The sequence below is a fragment of the Anarhichas minor genome, unplaced genomic scaffold, assembly GCF_050575085.1.
Source record: "Anarhichas minor isolate MPS153535 unplaced genomic scaffold, ASM5057508v1 ptg000009l, whole genome shotgun sequence".
NCBI lineage: Eukaryota > Metazoa > Chordata > Actinopteri > Perciformes > Anarhichadidae > Anarhichas > Anarhichas minor.
This window is the reverse complement of record NW_027466455.1, coordinates 3,387,505-3,409,059: the sequence shown is the minus strand read 5'-3', so window position 1 is coordinate 3,409,059 and position 21,555 is coordinate 3,387,505. Positions and strand designations below refer to the sequence as shown.

General features: G+C 41.3%; 2 protein-coding genes and 1 non-coding gene across 3 annotated transcripts; 2 read left to right on the top strand and 1 right to left on the bottom strand.

Moving 5' to 3' along the window:
• Nucleotides 1–2,141: 2,141 nt before the first annotated feature.
• nop10 (NOP10 ribonucleoprotein homolog (yeast)) lies at nucleotides 2,142–3,741 on the top strand. The gene is made up of 2 exons (XM_076086855.1): nucleotides 2,142–2,332; nucleotides 3,323–3,741. The coding sequence occupies exons 1-2, from the start codon at nucleotides 2,279–2,281 to the stop codon at nucleotides 3,461–3,463; spliced, it is 195 nt and encodes a 64-aa protein (XP_075942970.1). The 5' UTR covers nucleotides 2,142–2,278; the 3' UTR covers nucleotides 3,464–3,741.
• A 9,060-nt stretch (nucleotides 3,742–12,801) lies between these two features.
• LOC142945959 (lysophosphatidic acid receptor 6) lies at nucleotides 12,802–13,752 on the bottom strand. The gene has a single exon (XM_076086898.1). It carries the CDS (start codon nucleotides 13,750–13,752, stop codon nucleotides 12,802–12,804), a length of 951 nt encoding a protein of 316 aa, XP_075943013.1.
• A 2,315-nt stretch (nucleotides 13,753–16,067) lies between these two features.
• Nucleotides 16,068–16,139, top strand: trnaw-cca (transfer RNA tryptophan (anticodon CCA)). Its single transcript has one exon. It is a non-coding gene; the product is annotated as a tRNA-Trp (tRNA).
• The last annotated feature ends 5,416 nt before the right edge of the window (nucleotides 16,140–21,555 follow it).

Genomic DNA, 21,555 nt, shown 5'->3' with positions numbered 1-21,555 from the left:
CTACAGCCGTATTTGCAGCCAGTGGTGGAAGATGTATTCATAATCCTTTTACATAAGTAAAGGTACTAATACAACAATGTCAAAATACTCCGACTTCTGCATTCACAATCTTACTTCAGTAAAAGTAATACTCCTGACAAGACACATTAGGCTGATAATGCAAATTGGCGCAAAACGAAAGCTGCATCTGAGGCGGATTGGTTTTGCAGGTCATAAAACAAAGTATTGGACATGTTGTCCAGACGCTACATACACTGCGTCATGGTTTCACTAGAGGAGAAAGGATTCATCCTCTGGTGACCATGAATGTACAAAATGTCGTGGCAGTCCATCAAATAGTTGTTGAGATATTTCAGTCTGGCCTTTCCTATAAATCCTTGACCTCTGACCTTCTGGGTTGGCCTGCTCTTCAAGCTGCTCGCTCCCAGACGCCTGCTGAGCCGTTCCTCCCGAGACCCTGGGGCCAAAAATCGTGGAGTCAGATACAGTAATGACGGCGTTAATATGTTATCTGCTGTATGGGTCTCTTACGGGTCTTGGCTGCTGGGCTGATGGTCATACGCCGCCCGCGGACACATGCACCACCTGGGACGAACCTCGGGCACGAGGAGCCAAGAGGGATGAGGTGAACCGGGGCAGAACTCTGGCGGGCTGCTGACGGGCACCAACCAGTAGGGGCCGTAAGCAAAGCTTGAGTTTGGCGCGTTGGCAACGAGGCTCATGTTCGGCCAGCAGGAGTTGTGTGGAAAGCCGGGGGTGAGCACGAGCTCTGGAATGAGTGGGGCCAATCCGGGCTGGGACCCGGCACCTTGGGGTGAAGTCTGGAGGTTGAGCGACGGGGGACAAAGACCGGGCAGGACGTTTAGGAAAGGGGGACAGTTCTGAGCTCGGGGATCAGATGCTGCACACGCTGCTGGCTGCTGGTTTGGCTGTTTGTGTGTCCAAGACAGCGTCTGTGTGACTGTGGAAGAACCCGGCGATGCCGGTTCACCCGCCAAGGACAGGGGTCCTGACTGAGGATAATCAGGCTCTTCTCTGTCATTGAGGATGATCTCAGGAACAGAAAACAATTGCGGGTCCATCTTGTATCTCTGTGCATCTGTGGCTTGTAACTGTCAGAGGAAAGTGAGAATATCAATAGCCAATTACAACAACAAAGATACCACAAAGAGCACGTTTGTTTAGAATGTCTTCTTTCATTCACATGCCACCTAACTGCAGGACATAATACAGTATTTATAGACTGTCACTGAAATGAATAGTGTAAGATACAGAAACTACAGAGGTGATTTAAAGTGAACTATTCATGTGTAATGCATAAACCTTCAGTCAACTGCAACTTTTACCTCCTTAAGTTTAAAATGCAAACTGATTTTTTTTAAATAATTTAACTTTATAAACCAAAATGATTGGATTTTAGATGTGTTGGTATAATTCATATTACTGTGACACTATATGACTTATTTTAAACCTGTTTACAGCTGACGGCAGCTGTTCTTTTGTTCATATTTTTGTTTTATTTGCTTCATATATTTGCAGTCTTTCCTACTTTGTACTGTAACTGCTGCATAACAAATTCAATTCAATTCAATGTGGCTTCATGAAAGTTTCAGAAAAAACAATGTTGCCAAAGCATCAAAATTAATAAAATATGTAATAATATAGATATTAATATTAACACAACATGAACACAACATTATGATTGTTATACAATAATGATATATAGTTACAGTAATTAATTCCTAATTGAATAAACTTTTCATTATTGACACTTATTGCAACATGTCAGCAAACCTTCAATGTTAAATAGACGTTTAGCTTAATTTAAAGTGAAAAGCCCTGAAAAACTTTGTCCATAAGCTTTAATTAACTTTCAGTGACAAATAATACAAACGCTAAGTCAAATATTATCATAATCATTGTGCCTACCTTTCACGTGAGAGATGATTCGTCTTTAACGAATTAATGAGTTTGCATCTGCAGTGTGTTTTAAAAATAAACTTCATTCTGGTTGACTTGTTTTCTTTTGTTTGAAGATAAACATATTGGATTCGCTACAAGGCATTTTATGACGTACTGTATTATGAAACCCCATTTCCCATGATGCCTAGCGCTCCGAATTCTAAACCGGATATCCGCTCTGCTATCCGAGGAGAAACTCCGCTGCACGTGGAATCCAGAAGAGAAAAAACGTGTTACCTGCAAATTTTACGTTTTTTCTCGATATAATACAACTTCTTTGATATATTTTGAAGCTTTAAAACACGCTAACGTCGAGATGTTCCTGCAGTTTTACGAAAACGAGGGCGGAGACAGAGTCTACACTCTGAAGGTAACGTTGTGTTTACATCCTTCGTATCTAAATGTAGTCTGTTTAAATATATTTTACTTATTTAGTAAAAAAGGTTATTTTAAATGTAAAGCTTGTGACAAGTGACTTGCGCCTTCCTTTTAATATATTTAGTAAAAAGTAAAGATTGCTATGGTCTGCAATTAAAAGTTACCTAAATAATGTAATCAATACATTCTTATAAACTGTAATTGTTTGCATATCTAACTACTAATCACAAGTTTCCGGAAACCACGTTTGTCTTGCAACTCATACAATCCGTAAAACGTATTACATTTTCCTCTTCCTGGTGATTTATTGTTGCTTTTTAAAATGTATCCTCAACTTTTTGCTCATTTTTTGAGGCTGAAATAAAGACCACCATAGCTAAATTCACAAAAACTGTTAATTTCTTCTTTATCAAACACAAAGGTTACCATGTGTAACACCACACACAGGAAATAATAAAAGAGAAAATATTCATAAACACGCATTTATTTTACCATAAATATAAACTGTGTGTTCTAAATTTAAGCTTAACGTTGGATATAATTTTCCATAGTGGTTCTGCTATAGACAGCCGTGCTTATGAAATGCAGATTAACTTATTGTAGTTATTACATAACAAGATATATGACGATTGAATTCATCTGCAAAAAACACAAACAGCATCTTTTGGTTTTGGGCCTAAACAAGTAACTTGAAGGGTATAATTGTGAATTAGTGACAGGCATATGTTGTTACTTTATATATACGTTATACAGACTTAACTATTAATCAGGTAATCATGAAAATGATTGATACATTAAATGCTAATGAAAAGTAATAGTTAGTTGCAGCCCTGGGACATTCATTCATTGCTATTTTTAAAATGATGAATGGTTAAACACCATTTTATTTCTTAATTTAACACCACAAAGAGTTGATTCAGTCAGATGTGTTGCTCTATTGTTGCGTTTATTTGATTCTCTCTCCCGTCTTGGTCCCCAACAGAAGATTTGTCCCGCTGGGCAGCCCACCAGCTCAGCCCACCCGGCTCGCTTCTCCCCGGACGACAAGTTCTCCCGACACCGCGTGACGGTGAAGAAACGCTTCGGCCTTCTGCTCACCCAGCAGCCCAGACCGATTCTGTGAGAGGTGGAAGGACGGGGGTCAGACCGAGAGGTGGAGCACTGCAGGCGAAGATGGGACTGTAAAGCAAAACAAAACAACAACAAAAAACACAATTTATGAACGTGTAGCTGGGATTTTTCCTCCGTTTCATCCAAATTTAGCGGGCTGTACTTGTGTTGGATATCAGTCAGTGATGTCAAGGATCTTCTTTTTATGTACCGTACTTTGTTGACATTCATTTAAGGATGATGTCATAATTTTGTTTTCATATGGAATAAATGTTTGGTTGATGGTTTGCAGTCAGTCGTCTCTGTGTGTTTAAAGTCCAGACATGATCATTTAAAGAATGAAACCTGAATAGATTCGTGGAGAAACATTACGAATGCAGATGCTTCAATACAAAGAACGAGGGCTCAATTAATGGGATTTCTTTTAGGAGAATGGTGTTATTTGTATGTTTTAGTCTCCTTATAGCACTTATAAATTCCAAAATGTGAAGGTTAAACATCTGTTACTACAAAACACATAACCCATAAAGTAGACTTGCTTCTTCCTGAATTAAACTACTAATGCACCTCACATCTGAGAGGTAATCTGCAGCCAGTGCTTTAAAACAATGAATACATTATTAATCTTATAAACCAGTGTTGGTTAAAAGCCTGCAACTGAAAGGCACACTTACACAATACATATTCAATAGTACATGTACACATTTATTTGGCTTGGTTGATGAGACACTCATGAGACACAGTGGTGGAAGAAATCTCAATACAACTATGTAAAAAACAAATAAAAGTATTAGTAAAGAAAACAAACATTGCTGTCTAGTGTAATACTTTCCTCTGAAATGTAGTGGAGTAGAAGTATTATGTAGCATAACATGGAAATACTAAAGTACCTCAAAATTGTATTCAAGTACACTAAATAATGGTTACCAGTTGTGACACTCCCTATTTTATATTATTAATCTACTTTAACTTCATATGTATATACATATTGGTATTTCTGTTAAAACTATAATAATGATGTATGTATTTAAAGATTTAAGTGATACATTTACAGCATTTACCATTGAAAAGCGTTTTAAACGGCTCTACTGGGTCATTTATTTGTCATCATTTATGGACTACACTTCCCAACCAGCGCACAGACACTTTTTCGTCACCACGCATGCGCTAGCTGTAGGAACTACGGCAAGCGAAATAGGACCAGCCAGGCGCCTTTCACATGTGTTTTTTTTTGTTGGACACAAAAAAAAAATTGCCGATAAAACCTGGGAGAGGAGCCAAAATCTTCCCAGATGTAACTGAAAAACAGCCATATGGTGGAGGCCTTTCTTTACGGGAAACTTGAGCCAGGTACGCAATTTTACGTGACTAACGTGTCAAGATTTTCAGTGAGCGTTTTTGTCGCTGTCAGTGAAAAATAGCTTGATGGATCGCGGAGTTTTATCAGCGGCATGGCTAGCATCTAGCTAACGTTAGCTTCGGCTAGCTGGACGGACTGAAGCGAAGCGGCCAGCTCACGCGACAAGCCCCGGGTATCGCCTCCTCAAGTGATGGCCCAGTGCCTGACACTCTCCATTGCATGACGGGTAATTTAAACAAAAAAAAACACAACTTTGTCAGCACCAGGCTAATTCAACTGCGCGCCTTTCTGAATTTAGCCGGTTTCGATTTCCTTTTTTGTTGATTGAACCGCAGCTTTCTAGTCGGATGCCGCATTCCGAGCTCGAGCCAACACATCTGCATGATTTCTCCTTTTATAAATGATTATAAACGCCTAGTTCTCTATGTCTGTATTAATAATATCGAGAAGTGTTCACTGAACTGGTTCAAGCCAAAATTATTATAGCACGCTTAATTGGCTTACAGTGGCGATCACCATCAACCGGGCATTCTTTAAGTTGACTAATTAGAGGATGTTTATCCTCATTAATAAAGGCGTGTTTGTGGCTAAATTCAGTGGTGAGTGGACTCACCTTGTTTCAGAGCGTCGTCGACGTGGACTGTGTCGTGAAAACGGACAGCTGTGCGGTGTTACACGAAGCCCCTGCGGTCTGTGAAGAGGTCCTTCTCTCGGGCCTGGATGCTCTCCAGCGGAATTCCAGCAGAACTCCCCGGCTTGTGGTTCAACTTCTTGCCTACAAAAACCGGGTATTCCCCGTTGGCTGGCGCAGAGGCAGCACGAGCAGCGCGGAGCGGTCATCTGAAACCTCTACGGTGGGTTCAAGAATAGCTGTAAAAGACTCAAGACTTTAGAATCAAGAGGTTTGACAATGAAAAGTTTGAGGTCAAATCTGTTCTGCTTTGCTTTGATTTGAGCGCCTCACGTTTTTCTAACGTGAGTCAAATTTGACTCACGTTAACTTTTAGCGCTTTACGACTTTACCACTCTACCAGATGTGGTGGTAACTGTTGGACAATGGAAAATGCAGACAAAAGGTTGATATTAGCGGTGTGTTTCATTATGATGAACTATATAATTCAATAGCACAGCTGCGGATCGAGCTTTATGTCTATCTAGCCAGATATTCCACTGGTGTGAGTTGTGTTAAGAGAGTTTTTTACATCCCCAGATCTGCTCACAAGTCCGTCCTGGCCCCACCGATTTCAAAAAGCAAAGATTCATATGAGCAATATTTTGATCGGACATCCTGTTGTGTGTGAGAAACCTAGAGGACAGCCGATGGCGCGGTCATGTGGAAAAGAACGACAGCCAATTGGGAACTGAGCTGACTGAAGAAAGGACAACCGCAGTCACGGCGGCCACGCCAAATGCAAACCCAAAGCATGAAGCAGTAAGATGGACCTCAGAAGTAGAGGAATGACATGTAAATCTCCATGATTTTCATCCTTCTTTTTTCTTTGTGAATTTTCAGCGCAAAGTAGCACAGAAACTAGCATTGCTAATTGGTCCGCCATGTTTGTTTACACTAAAGATTACGTCCGAGAGGTTTTGTGAGGATTTATGGTTTTGACATGGATGGAATCTGTTAGTGTGAACTGTGGTGTTTTGGCAGAATCGTTGCTCTCCCCACACTAAAGGAAAAACCTCTTAAATATGTTGCTATTTTCAACATCTCTTAAGCTTTTTAAAAATCCTTTAGTGGGGGCCAATGTTCCGTGTTCAGTGTAAGAGCTGTTGGAAGTTTGGGCAATGTCTGTATGTGTGCTCAATGTGGGGAGAAGGAATAGGAGAAAGAGCCAAGAGTGTCTTCTTTGCAAAGGTGAGTCATGCAGCGTGGGAGGGCCAACCGTCCAAAGAGAGTGCAGAAGACAGAAATAATCAGGGTGGGATCTAAGAAAAGACGCAAGCATGAAGAAGGAGATGAGACATGATGTGTTGTGAGACGACAAAGCAGCCAGAAGGCAGAGGCGGGAAATTGACATCATTATAGATGCGGCAAGGAGATTTCTGGGTGGTGTAAGTTTCTGGAGAAGTGGTGCAGCTGGAGTTGAGAGAAGCCTTGAGGCTCTCTGGAAACACCTGGAAAGTAGAGAATTGATGGCCGAGTGGGAAATGACTGGAAAGGACTTATTATGGAGATTTCTGTTTAAATGCCAGTCGCCATTGAAAAACCAAAGAAGAAGATTTAAGTATACTTCAACGTATTTTTGCAAGCCTCCGCAACATTCGCTAAACCCCGCCCCCTGCATCCACTCCGTCAAGCTGTCAGAGCTACCATGGAGCCCACACTGTCACTAACTGCACTCCGTGAATAAATGTAATCTAATTCTAATCTAATCTAAGAAGTGAAAGCGTGCCGCAGATTAGATGCATACATCTATTTTTGTGTGATAAGGCCGACAACACACTATACCTTTGAGATAAAGGCCCCTGTATGGGGAAGGTTGGAGCCAGTCAAGTAAAACGTATACATCTCGGTTTATCGCAAAGAAATAATGCGAGAGATCACTGCACTCGCACGTCAGAGGAAGTTGAAGCAGTGAGAGGGCCAAACTGACACTTTGGGGCTCCTCAGCTCTGACAGCGAGATCTTCTGACAAGATGACAAACATACCAGCAGCACGCGAAACTCCCTGTGACCTTTAGACGGCACACACGAACACAGGAAGACTTGTTTTCTGTTGAGAGACTTAAATATGACCAAATGGATTCTCTCGCTCTCTCACACGCACACACACACACACACACCACGTATACCCCTTTGCTGTCTTCTTTCTTTACCTCTGATGGAGCACAGATGCGCTCATAAAGGTTGGGTCTGAATTCCTTCTTGAAGAATAAAAATAGCATTCATACAAATCACAATTAATAGGTCATAATGATGTGTTGAAGTGTTTTTAGCATGTAGAACTCAAATATTACTTAAAGAGTCAGGTTTGGGGATGGGCGATTAAAAACTGATATGAATACATGCAATAATGATATTCTTGACAATATGACAAAATTAAAAAAAATATTGAATTTATTTAAAGAACATACAATTGCAACAAAATTAGTCTTATAGTTTTATATGTCCGCATAAATGCAACAGTTTTCCTTCAATACTCAGTAAAGACTAAACAAAAGTGATACCTCAAGAAAAAATAAAAAGTACAAGAAAATGAAAGAATCAGAAATCTAAAGTGACAAATTAGAAGACAGTGGTTCCCGTATCGAAAACAGGCTGCAACCTCCATCAGGGGGCGACTCCTCTGGTTGTATAGAAGTCTATGAGAAAATGACTCTACTTCTCTCTTGATTTATTACCTCAGTAAACATTGTAAACATGAGTTTATGGTCTCAATCTCTAGTTTCAAGTCTTCTTCAATACAGCATGATGTTCATTTAATAAATGATGGTCCATTTAGAGTCAAATATACCATAAAGCAGGGGATGCTTTAGGGCGGGGCTTACTGTGATTGACAGGTCGCTGCTGCTACCAGAGTCGTATACGATTCTACGTCACTCCTCCGCATTCCAAATATGCTCACTTCTGTTCAATGTTGTAAAAAAGCCAAGATGACGACAGCCAAATCGCCGAACTGGAGGCTTCAAGACGGCAGTCCACTTCTTATATACAGTCTATGATGGAAAATAACTCCAATAATTGCTCACGAGACAGATTCATTTATTTTCCTCTGAATGAAGATTGTTCTCCAATATTCAACAAATGCTAGAAAATGTTATTCTAAAGCACCGCTACGGCAGCTATAATCTATATTTCTATATATCAAATGCAGTTTGTAAATAATGTGACCGTGTTGTTGCAGCGATGAACCGACATAGAATCACCACCTGAATCTGCAGCTTTAAAGTGAGTTTTAGCTCATTGTTTAGCTGTTTCGTTTCACTCTCATCGCATCGGTCAGCTGTTTACAGTGAAAAGGCTCTAAGAAGACTAGCCGGTAAATGTTTCCCTCAGGACTAGAGACCAAAACACTGCTCCTGACGAGTGATAATGTTGCTATGTGTCTGCCGCATGTGTAAATAAGCAACTGCTGACATCTAAAAGGTGAGAATGTGTTAAATTCCACTAGTTGTTTCAGCTGCCCCCAAGTGGCCACAAAATCTGTTATTGCAGATCAATACATTTAGATACAATACATTAAGACATTTAAAGAAATAATGGTGAATAAGATTTGCAAAACATATTGTAGGCAGAGATGGGTCCCCTCAGTGCTTCAAGTTTGAATTGATCATTTGGTCCCGAGGCCCCTCGGTTCTTACATCAAGCATAACATCTGGGGCCCAGTGCATTTCTGTGGCGCTGCACCGCTCTCGATCGGTTTGGAACCCCCCCCGGCTCAGGGGGTCAGGGGTCTGCGGCGACGCGGTTTTGAAACACAGACTCCGTCTCGTTTTGCAATACTTTGTAGCTGTGACTTTTCCCTCACAAACACCGGCATTCATCAACACACACAGGAAACCACAGATGTGAGCGCAACGCCTGCGTCTCCATCACACACAGCAAAAGCAGAAGGTAGCCTCTACTGTCACACCACAGGGCTGCTCCTGGTTAGCGTCTGCTTCTCCTCTCATCGCTTAAGTGATGCTAAGGAGCTTGCGGAAACCAACAAATGCGATGACACCAAACAAGCTACTAAACCATGTGAGGATTTATTTTGTGAGAGAAACTGTGCTCGACTCCTTATCATGTGTGATGTAAAACTGTGTCTCAGCTTGCAAACCACAAGCCAAATAGTCAACTTCCTCCTGCCGCCGTGCCACAAACCTGCAGGAGAGAATTTGCTCCTCTCGTGCAGTTTTGCGTCGGTGACTGCTGAGCTGCAAGGTTCATCTGTGACAGGCTGGACACGTGTCCAAGCAGCAGCTTGTCCCGCACATGCTGGGGATAGGCCTCAGCACCCATGACCAGGAACAGGATAATAAAGTCAGTGATAAAAGCAGAATTACGGCCAAAAGGATCTTGTGTCTACACATTATTGAAACAATAAATCATTTAAAGGCTGGATCTCTGTTGCCTCAGTTTGCTTTGGCAATAAGCCCTAATAACCATCCATCTGTCTGTCTTGTCTGTCTAAGGCGGACCAGTGTTCGAGTGATGATGTTTTGTACTCTCATTTGGCTGACTGGCGAGGCATTTACTGAGTGTGGTGTTGACCACAGACCTTATTTCAGGCATCTAAACAAATGACATTCAAAAATGCTGACTCATTTCTGGGTTTTATGATTCAATCCAGCAGCGCTCTACTGTGTCTGCTGATTATGGTAAATGGACTGTATACCGCTTCTCTAGTCTTTCCGACCACTCAAAGCGCTTTAACACTACTTGTCATCATTCACCCATTCATACAATGCTGGCCGGGGCTAAGTGACACCTGCCTATCAGACTAACTCATTCACACACTGTAGGCACAGTGACGGGAGCAATTTCGGGGTTAAGTGTCTTCCTCAAGGACACATTGACATGCAACTAGCAGAGTCGGGGATCGAACCGCCGATCCTCTGATTGAAGGACAACTCTGCTCTCCACACTCAGCGACAGTCGCCCAGAGGTTAGAGGTGATTAAAGCATCATTTATTTATTCGCTGATCACACAAAGACAGTTTGTGTTGTGTCGAATGCACACAAAAAAAGAAAAAAGGCTTAAAGTTCCAGTGAAACGGAAGTTTGAGGGTCTTTATCTTCTGTACTGTGACGTATTTCCAGGTGGAACGGAATATTTGAGCGGCGTACAGATATAAATCAGGTGCCTCGTATTTGATTGTATACCGTGATACGGAGCTACAGAGGACTGAAGACATGCAGGAGTTCCTGTACGCTTCTCATGAAAAGGAAATGTGTTTATAGCACCTTTAAACTTCCAACTCTCAAAAGTACCTCAAAATTGTACTCAAGTACTTCTTTCCCTTGAGGTTACCCAGAAGACCCATTAACCAATGGAACACTAACAATAAGTGTGCATGAGAGATGTTTGAAAATGTCGACGTGCCCTCTCATCTTTAAGAATTTTATGTGGCGTCATAATCAAATTCAATGTTCATTTGAATATTGATATGGTACACTTTAACAAGAAAGTAAAACAATTGACACTCTAAAAAGGTTGCAGACCCAAATTGTCTGGTGTACAGTTAAAGCCAAAGATTACAGTACGTGAACGATTGTGTCATGATTGTTTGAGCCTTGCTCTGCAAGATGCACAGTGGTATGTATCTCAGGCGATGTGTGATAATACTCGGTATATGCCTTATAACTATTTATACACTTGTGCCACCAACCCTGCGATTACCGGCCCGAGCCACCGCTGACGTACCTGTGAAATAAGCTTGCCTTCACTTGCATGTGGTCAGTAATTGACTGTGGTTGCACTTACTTACAACATTAAAACTATTAAAAAGAGCTGTAATATAAAATTAAATGTAAACCATTCAAGAGATAAACATTTGCTCATAAAAACACACCAATGTGTATCAGTACTTGCGTCCACATCTGTTTGTCTACGGATTAAACAAACAAGATACCTGTTCAGTGGTGAGTATCGGAGGGGCTGGCAGAGGTATTTGTGAACATCGATCAGAGCCAGGCTAGCTGTTTCCCTCCACCTACAGCCATTGTGCTAAGCTAAGCATGTCCGGACACCTGCTTGGTAATTAGGCACTCATTTCACTCTCAGAAGGAAACTCGCTTCTAAAAATGTTGGCCTAGTCCTTTAGTAACACATTAAATCATCAACTAAAAAAAATAAAGAATAAAGCACATCGCATAATGTAAAGACCAGAATACAGGGAAAAAAAATATCCCTCAAAAAGCATGAACTTGTTTCTTCACTGCTAAAACTAGTTTGGGTTCTCGTGAAGTCTTTTTTTGTATGATTGTATGTAGATTAGGTGAAATGACTGTCACAGTTGAGACAGTTTATCTGACTGGCTTGTTATCATGTCAATAATGTGGAGCACCTGCTGTACGCCTGAACCCCGAGATGTAGCTTTCGGTAGCTGCTGCTTCTCACGTCACAATGAAACGTAAATGATTCTTAGGATTTTTGTGTCTCACTGTGACACTGTGGAACACAAAGAGTGTAGTCTGTTATAATTCATGTAGCACCAATGCTACGATTTATTTAGTTCATTTAGAAAACTCACTGCTACATATCTTACCATTTATAGACGAAGCAACATTCGCCAAATGCATACACATTGCAATGAAAAAACATAAATATTTCTACACAAACAATATTAATATATTATCGTAGATACGGATTGGAAATCAATGACCCCCTTTACACCTTGCATTAAAATAACGATTGTGATCCGCCAAACCACCTCCGGAGGTGGTCAGGGACACATTGTGAGCACAGTGAACAACAAGTGTAAATGCAATTGCGTGTCCACATAGAAAAACTACGTGGGCGAAAAATACATTATCATGCGCGACTGCAATTAGCCAGTTAGCGAGCTACGCTACTAGCAAGAAAGCCGCAAGATAGCTTCTCAAAATGGATATTCAAGACACTCGTGGAAAGAGTCAAGACGAGACCAAGTGTCAAATTTGGCGCGACTAAAGTATGCAAGCAAAACGAGAGGGGGATGTGACATTGTTTGAGCTCGACAGAGTGACCGGTTCTCCATCGGATCTCAATGTGGACACTGGAGACAAATATTAATACACGGTGTAAATGTTATCAGGTGATTCTAGACACAATCAGGGTACGAGACTCATTTTAAGGTCAGGGGAAAAGTCGGTCAATGTTTTCACTTGTGGACGCTCCAGCCTGGAGCCTTTCGTGTTAGATTCAATTAAACATCCAGGCTTCCTCATACGTTCCTCAAAAGTTTACTGCAGTTTTAAATGTTCAAGACCAGTCTTTGGGAATGACTGGGTTGGACTGGCGAACCAGCTTTGAAGCTTTCGGATGGCAGTGTCTGTTGAGTGGTTCTTCAGCAGTCCGTTAGCCGTTAGGTATTCTGCTCCTGTTGTTAGTCTCAGAACTTTGGCTATTAAAAGGAAACATCCTCCGAACAGCGCCCACATCGACGCTCCTCCTGAAGGTGTCCGTGGTGAAATAGTATGCGACGGGATCTAGTACTGTGTTGAAACATGCCACCATCAGGCTGTAGCGGTATGCAGCCTGCATTGGGTATGGTATAGTATCTCCATACAGATAGAGGCGAACCAAGATGGCGTGGTAAGGGAGGAAGCTGAGTATGAAAATGAGGAGGCTGGTGGCGATCATCCTCTGGATCTTTCTGCCGTCGACCAGGTTGGTCTGGGCTACGGAGCTCCTTCGGACAGCACGGGCCAGACCCCAGGAGCAGATCAGCATGATTACGAGTGGGATTCCAAACCCCACAAACAGAGTGGGTAAAACCACTGCAAGCTTTGTGGCGTAGGCCGGCAGGCTATCAAAACAATCCTCGTTGAGATTTTGTGTATGCTGGGAAAGGTAGATGGGCACGCTGGCACCAAAGGTGAGCATCCATATTCCGAGACAAACCAGCGGCGCTTTCTTCCTCCCTTCTTGGACACGGGTCGACATGGGGAAGGCGACGGCCATGCAGCGGTCGAAGCAAATGGAAGTGAGGAGAAAGATGCTCCCATACATGTTGGCCTTCAGGACCAAACCAAGGACATCACACAGCCACTGAGGAAGGTAGTCAAATCCCAGATGGTAGGAGATCCTCACGGGCAGCGTGAGGATGAGCAGTACATCTGCTATGGCCAGGTTAGTCATGTAGACTATGGTTTGTGATCTGGACTTGGTGTGGTGGAGGAAAAAGACCATTGCTATGAGATTGAAAATTAAACCCACAACGAAGACGAAGGAGTACATGCACACAAGGAAGATGTTGATGTGTCCTGTATTGTTATTGTGGTTGGGGATGGAGGTGTTGTTGGACATCGTGACCTGAGATACAGAAGAGAGAGGAGTGGTTAGAAAAAGTCTAAATGGTTGAGTATTAGACCCTTTTCTAAGCCCCGCCCCCCACTAGTACTCCGGAGCCCACACTGTCACTAACTGCACTCGCTGAAGAAATATTATCTAATTTTTGCAAAAACGAAAAAGAGTTTTCAGAGAGAAGTAGACAGAAGAGTCTACAATATGCATTTGAAGAATATATCCATGATGTCAAACTGATTCAGCGCCTAAAACAGATTAAAAAGATAAAGATGGAGGCCAACGCCTGAGTAAAGGTGAACCATCACATCACCTGGTGATAAAAACAATGAAATTATGAATATTGTTCACTGTTACAACCATTAAAAAGCAAAAGCAGCGTGTGTATACTTTCAGAATACCTTCAGTAGCTAGCGTAGCTAACTAGTGCTAACGCTAATTAGATGGATGGATGGATAGATGGATAGATAGATACAGCAGCATTTATGGTACAGGTAAAGCAATACAAATAACAGAGTAAAAAACATGAACTCTAAAAATGGAAATGCGTAAATCTTTAATGTGTAAAAATATGTTGGTAATAAATATCCCTGGATGCAGGTGAAAAGGACAGCGTGCTGAACTCTATATAGTTCAATATTGTCATCCATTGTTATTCTAGAAATAGTTTACAATGACTATAAATATATGTATGTATGTATTTCTGACATGCATTGATGAAAGTGCTTATATGTGAACCCGCGGGTGTTTTCTCAAACTGTAAATCGAGGTCAGCTACTTCAGGGCTCATTAGAAATTTCCATACAAAATCTATCAATATTGATTTTGATCATAGTGTATTTACTTGTAATGTAATTTGTTCAATGTTCTAATATAATATCCATAAAGCAACATGTATTCAAGAGGAAGAAGATGTATTTGCTCTGTGTAGCTGCAGTTCCTGGTGGAAAGCAGAACTCACTTGTGTTGGTTGCGTTGATGCAATCTGCAACTTATAACTGAATGATCTTTAAGGCTTCCTGGGCATTATTTTACATCTGGTTGGTAAACTGGCAGCTAATCATCCCTCTTCTCTCACGAGTTTTAATTGCTGTGATTCCCACGCTAAAAAAATAACATACAGTGCACATGCACCCACAACAGTCATTTTCCATCAGCACCTGTGTTTTTCTCGAACGATATGGACTTGAATGGCACATGCAGTGCAGTAGAACATTTTACAACAAATGTATAAAGTAGCCAAGGGTGTGACTTTACCTGTCGGATGATCAGAAGAGGTGAGGATCCAGAGGAAAAGGAGGAAAGTGTGTGTGTGTGTCATCCATAGACTGCATAATAATTTGTCACCCCAGCATACTGTCACACTCTGTGTGAGGCACAGGAAGTTGACCAATCTTTGTTAGTCTGCCTCTTTCTGTTAACCTGCTGATAAGAAAATGTACCTTTTTTTTGTTACATTCTAGCTTCAGATATTTTGTTTGTCTGATTAAATCTATTTTATTTTATTTTCATTTTGAAATCTGATCTCATCGAGACAAGAACCAGTTCAAGTAGATCTAAAACCACCTCATATAGTTTTTTGGTAGAGACATATTACATTATATATTTACATACATTTGTATTTATTGATAGACTATTCATATATATTCATTGCACATGTGATTAACGGCCAGCAGCTCTGTATTGATCTCCATTAGTGTTCTTGTTGCTTGCTTTATTTATTTTATATTTATTTATCTTGGTGTGTTCTTGACTTTTTACTCTTTCCCGCACTTCTGCAATACGACACCAGATCTCCTAACGGGGGATGATAAAGGTTTATCTCATTTTAAGTTCTGAAAAAAAAATTGCATTACCTTTATTTTTGTAAGATTATTAGGGAAATTATTAGAGTCCAAATCTGTCCTGTGATTCAATGAATTGTTTTAGGAGAGGCATTGATCAGAAAAGTGACTCGGACAAAAGAGATGTGTAAGACTGTCTTGTTATCACATTCATAGTCTATAAACACTTCAGGTTTGACACATGAGCACAGGAAGCCTGCAGACAGTTATATGGGCCATGACATAAATAATACTGAGTAACTGCCCTGATTTGATGTTTCAATTCTATCTTATCAGAGAACGCCCTCTAGCGGCTAATGCATCGACAACATACCGTAATGACCGGAAATTTAGAGTTTCCTGAAATGTAACATGGATCGAACGCTTATGTAGCCTACATCATCTAGAAAACGGCAAATCATCTCTAAAAGAAGAAAGAGCAAAGAGACATTGGTCAAATGTTTTCAACATTATGTCTGGAACCAAGGGAACCCAGACCTCGTGGCGCAACGGTAGCGCGTCTGACTCCAGATCAGAAGGTTGCGTGTTCAAATCACGTCGGGGTCAAAGCTTTTTAATCGATTGTATTGCTTTTATGTTATTCGAAGTAATTGGGAGGGGAAATGTGGTTGGACATTTTACTGTCAACAACACGCACAATGTTTCAGGGGCGAATACATATAAGTAGTTAATGCCTGCAATAATGACTGAGCAGAACTTCTATTTGCAGTGGTGGAAGAAGTGCATGAATTATAAAGGAGATATCAAAGGAAATATTATAGTATTACACTGTCAAAAATAGTAAGCCTACAAGTCCAACATTTAAAGTTTCAGTTATGCAAAAGTATGTATACATAGTAAAAAATTTACTTCTATGAGTTTCAAAAAGAAGTCAGGCTTTTTATTTTTAGGAAATAGAAATAAATGGTTATGTATTGCTTGCTTGATTTACATGCTGTTAATAGTTTGTTTAATTACATTTTTTCCCAGTTGTGTCTATATTTGGCTGATAAAACAGAATCCAATCAAATTGTGTATATTTTATTGTTTTATTATATAAATGTTGTAGCCGGTGGAAGCAGAGTTGATTTTACCTTCGACTTTTACACTTGGGTAGTTTAATCTGTAACTATGCTACGTTACTGGAACTTTGTTAAGGCATCTATCGTAGTTATGAAACCTCAAAAATAGAATTTAGACGACAATCTTTTGATGTGTATCCCTGATATGGTGGTTAATTGTATTCTGGACATCAACAATACAAATAGACAGTTCATTCTTCTAAAGCCTCTTGCTATTGCTTCTGTTAGCTTATGTTCAGAACTTTATTACAAAATATTTTTAAACATACTAAGTTACAAATACAGCAGACATCTAGAGTTTTTTTTTTTTTCACTATCTACAGTCTACGATCAGAACAAGGAAATAGTTGAGGAAGCAATAATTCGTGGATCACCCCAGTCATTCCTCTTGAAGAATTTAAAACAACGCTGATGATTTGGACAGATGAACAGTGGCTACGCTGTGTTAATGAAGAATCTCAACCCCTATCTCATCGCCCCGCCGCGCAGCACGTTTTGATGATGATGATGATGGTCCCTGTCATTTCTTCTTCAAGAAGTCATGGTGTGTTGTGGTTGAGCTCACTGTTGAGACAAGGCAGAGAAACAGGGGTTACTTAATTACATTTGCATTATTAAGTGTAAGGATGACACAAAAAAGTACTTTTTACATCAAATCTCAGTGAAGTACTTTAAGGTGCAACCAGCCAGGAACAATCATCTATTAGTGGCAGCAGTCTATAATCTACTGACCAGATAGCACCAAATATGTGCAGGACATTTTTATTTATTTTTTTGAACAATAGCAGTACTAGAAAAACAATGCAGATCAGGGGGACGATTACATTGGATTTCCTGTATATGTTTCGCTGATGGAAAGCTTTAATTTTGAAGGCTGCAGCAGGAAAAGTTAATTTGCTGCCATCTCTCTGTGTACCGTATTGTGCTGTAACATGATAGTTAACTGTAACAGCGACGCTGCGAGCCAAGGCATCGATTCCTTATGACACCTGTAGCTAATAGGTTAGCTACTTGCTAACTTTAAAGGCAGGGTTGGTAATCTTGAGGATTACCTTAAGGAGGAGATCTAGCTAGATTTTTTTTAATTATCCAACTGAAAAATCCATCCCAGTGTGACTAACTTTTTTTTGATGAAAGTAGCAAGCAGAAAAGTTGCTAAATCTAGCAATAAAGTCGCCAAGTCAGTAACACTGTCAGCTCGAGTGAAATGTTTGGACGGGCAGATCCACAGATACCGGATATTTGTCTCTGTTTTTTGGTCAGCGTTTGGGTCATTAATTGCTGTCAGGATGTAATGAAAATTTCAAGAAGAATATCAAAAATGTATTCGAAGAAGATTACCAACCCTGCTTTTAATTTAGCCCACAGCCTCGTGGATGTAGTATCCCTTTGTTTGGATTCTTTTGGGGATCTTTACAGACACATTTTGGTTGTTTCAAAGCTCGGTTGGGGTTCAAAAGTCACGTGTTTGGACCACTTTATCGTAGCTACGGAGCAGGCTGACTAGTTTTCCGAGAGATTCCTTCCAACCCTGAGCGCGACGAAAAAGCAAAATGGCCGCCGTGTGAATATGACGAACAACAAACCAACCCGTATCCTCATTGAAAGCAGATGAGGCCAGACAGTGGTGTCTTTGAATGCGTCCTTTCAGCACAAGTAGAAATAACTTCCCCCCCCCCCCCCCCTCAGCTTCACATAGTCTAGTTTGTCTCTAGCGTGCTCTGGTCTCACCTCCTTGCCGCAGGTTCCACAGAGACATCCAAATAGTCCGTTGACCATCTGGATGACACAGAGGGCGAGCTCCACGCACGCCGCCACCAGCAGAGTGGAGAACAGACCCACGTTGAATTCAACCACATTCTTCGGTTCTATACACCAATCCCACAGTTCCTTGTCGGACAGGTAGCTCCCGTTACTGCAAAGGATGAAAATTAGTGGCGCGGTCAAATGTGAATGAGGAAAATTACGCATTTTATTGAGTGGATTGAGTTCTCATAAAACGTATGATGTCCATCCACGGAGGCTGGCTGTACCTGTTAGCGAAGGGCGTCCCCCATTCTTCAGTGGAGTTGTCTGTGTTCTTCCACAAGCATGTTGGCCCGTTAGCAAGGCCCAGGGCAGCAACACTCAGACTGTACACGGCCCCCGCCACACCAACCGCTGCAAAACCGATGGACAGGAACATTTGCGTGGAGGCCCACACAGTGGAGTCAGATTCAGCCATGACACTGTAACCGCCCAACTGTTTGGAGAGCTTTTCTTATGTTTAGCCCTGTGTATTTGTCTCTTTGAGGTTCCTTTTCTTTTTTTTTAACTGCGACATTAGCTACATGCTTCTTTGTTTGTACATGTGTTTGCAAGTGTGTTTTTTTATTTATTAAGGAGACAGTGTTTATGGATTTGACGGCATCTAGCGGTGTGGTTGCAGATTGCAACCGACTGAATAGCCCTCACTCAGGGGCCATTTTAAAAAGCGCTATAGGCTCTTTCTAGAGGCAGTGTTTGGTTTCTCCGAAACATGGTGGTGCAACATGGTGAAGAGGACCAAGAAGGGCTCATCCTTCAAGGAAAACACATATTTCTTAGTTCATAGTGATTATACACTAACAAAAACATAGTTATGAATATTATATTCCATTTCTGTGAATAGATCCCCCGAAAGGCTAAACACTGTTCCTTTAAGTGTCTTGATTTTATATGTCGTTCCATGACCTTGCATGTCAAGTGCAGCCATGTCCAAATACATGTAGGAGCCACTGATAAAATCCATCGCGGATTACATCAGGTGTTATATGTGTCTGCAGCGTGCACCTGCCATGGTGTCTTTCTTTGATACAAACACTAGGGGTCTTCAGAGTCTGACCCTTATCTACTTTGTGCAACTTTGTGCCTGAAAATTTTCACAGTACATTTGAAATTTTTTAATTTTTAAAAGAAGATTGCTACACTTCACAGAGAAAAGTATTTCTGCTACAGCTGGAAGATAATATATCAATGTGACAGTGATAATATGGGACTGGACGCATATAGACAAACAGTGACATCTCAGTTAGACAGCATCCACATATACTGTACTTACCCCACAGCGGTTGGCACAGCAGTTCTTAGCACTGGTCAGGTGAATGTGGATGGCAGGAATGAGGACCTGACAGCAGAAACGGAGAGAGGGGACATATTTAATATAGGGAGAGAAACAGATACACAATGAGAGAAGACCGTGACTTGAACTGGGCTGGACTGGAGTGAACTGGACTCCCTTTAAAGAGGTACTCTTTAATCTAGAATGACATTTCCATGAAGTTGAGTCAACAGCCAGATATAATTAACAAACTAATGAGTAAAGTCAGCGCTTTATATTGACTTTTATTCCTTAAGTTTGGGTCACGCTCCAAAAACAGTGGATCCTACAATTCCCATAATGCAACATGCCTTGTTTCAGTTTGCAACACAGACTTTCTGTTATATTTTCCCCACGTCCAAGCGTAGACAACCCTGATGACATCACTATGACATCACGGGGAGAATTGTTTTTTTCAGGTTTGACAAAGCTTCTCGAGAGCCGCAGAACACATTAAGCAAAAGGTTAAGTCATACTTCCCATGATGCAGCCTGCTCTCCAAAAAATGATGTTCCCATTCAAAGAAACTGCATTGTCAATTATGTCCAAATTTAAACTTATTTTCTACCGGATTACGTGGTTGTGACGTATCGCAAACACGTTTCTGATCAATGTGCGCGGAAGTACGGGTCAACAAACGCAGGACTTTCACCCAGGCGACTGCCGTTACGTAACGGATGTACCAAGTATTTTTGTTGCGTGTTTCGTGTGGTTTCAATTCACAACGTTAACCACGTATTTAAACCTGCGACTGTAATGGGAGAAAATAAGTTTCCCTCAAAACGTAATTGAGATGGAGAACGCAGTTTAGTAATCTCTCTTTTAATTGTAACCAAGTAGTTTGGGTAGAAAAACACTCACATGAATCATATCATATATTCTGTCATGGTCGTATGGACCTTTTCGGAAGCCCCGACATTAATCCCATTTAATTTGATCTCAGTCTACTCACCATGATTCCTCCTCCTATCAGGCCCGCCATATATTTGACCTCCTTGGTGATGCGCGGCTTTCCATCCATGTCTTCGGCTGAATACTTTGTTTCAAAGCCAGGGAAGAAGAGCATGATGTTGCAGATGATCGACACCGCCGCCATGACGTAGAGCGGGACGGCGATGAACTTCGAACAGGCTCCTGTGCACATGATGTCTGCGGATGGAAGTTGTTCAAAAAGGTAAAAAAAAGGTCTAAAAATCCCAGCTGCTCCCCCAAACCAAATATGCTCCTCTATCAGTGGAACCTTTTCCTCACACTTGGAAAGCAAGGTGTTAGCTATCACACGTCAAGTGCAGCTTCATGCATCCGATGTGACAGAAGGGAACTGTTTGAATATATATTTGGGTTTGGAGGGTGGAGGGTAGAAAGGTGGAGCTATGGGTGATAAACCGGAGTATCACCCGCTTTATGACCCATGGGTGGGTGTTTGTGTGCATGTTTTTATAAGAGCCATAAAAGCCAAGCCTGTGGTCCATACAGCATAAACCTTATGAAGCAATAAGAAAATACACATTACTCCCTTTTCAGCACAATTTATTTTGGGTGTTTTATAAAATCCTTTCAGCTATGGTTGTCATGGTAGTGCGGGGCTGGACCCAAAAGCAAGGACTCGGAGTTGGAGTTAAACACAATTTTCTTTATTTGCCAGAGAGAGGTGTGGGAGCTGTCGTTCACGGAGAGAGAACAAACGATCTGGCGAGGAGTTGAGGGAGAGCTGAGTAGATATACTGTGGGAGCTTGATGAGGGAATGAGTTCCATGTGTGTGAGTTGATTGGCAGCAGGAGG

Coding starts and splice junctions, on each gene's coding strand:
- nop10 (XM_076086855.1), top strand. CDS start 2,279: ATGTTCCTGCAGTTTTACGAAAACGAGGGCGGAGACAGAGTCTACACT. Junction 2,333..3,322: donor ACAGAGTCTACACTCTGAAG/GTAACGTTGTGT, acceptor GGTCCCCAACAG/AAGATTTGTCCCGCTGGGCA.
- LOC142945959 (XM_076086898.1), bottom strand. CDS start 13,752: ATGTCCAACAACACCTCCATCCCCAACCACAATAACAATACAGGACAC.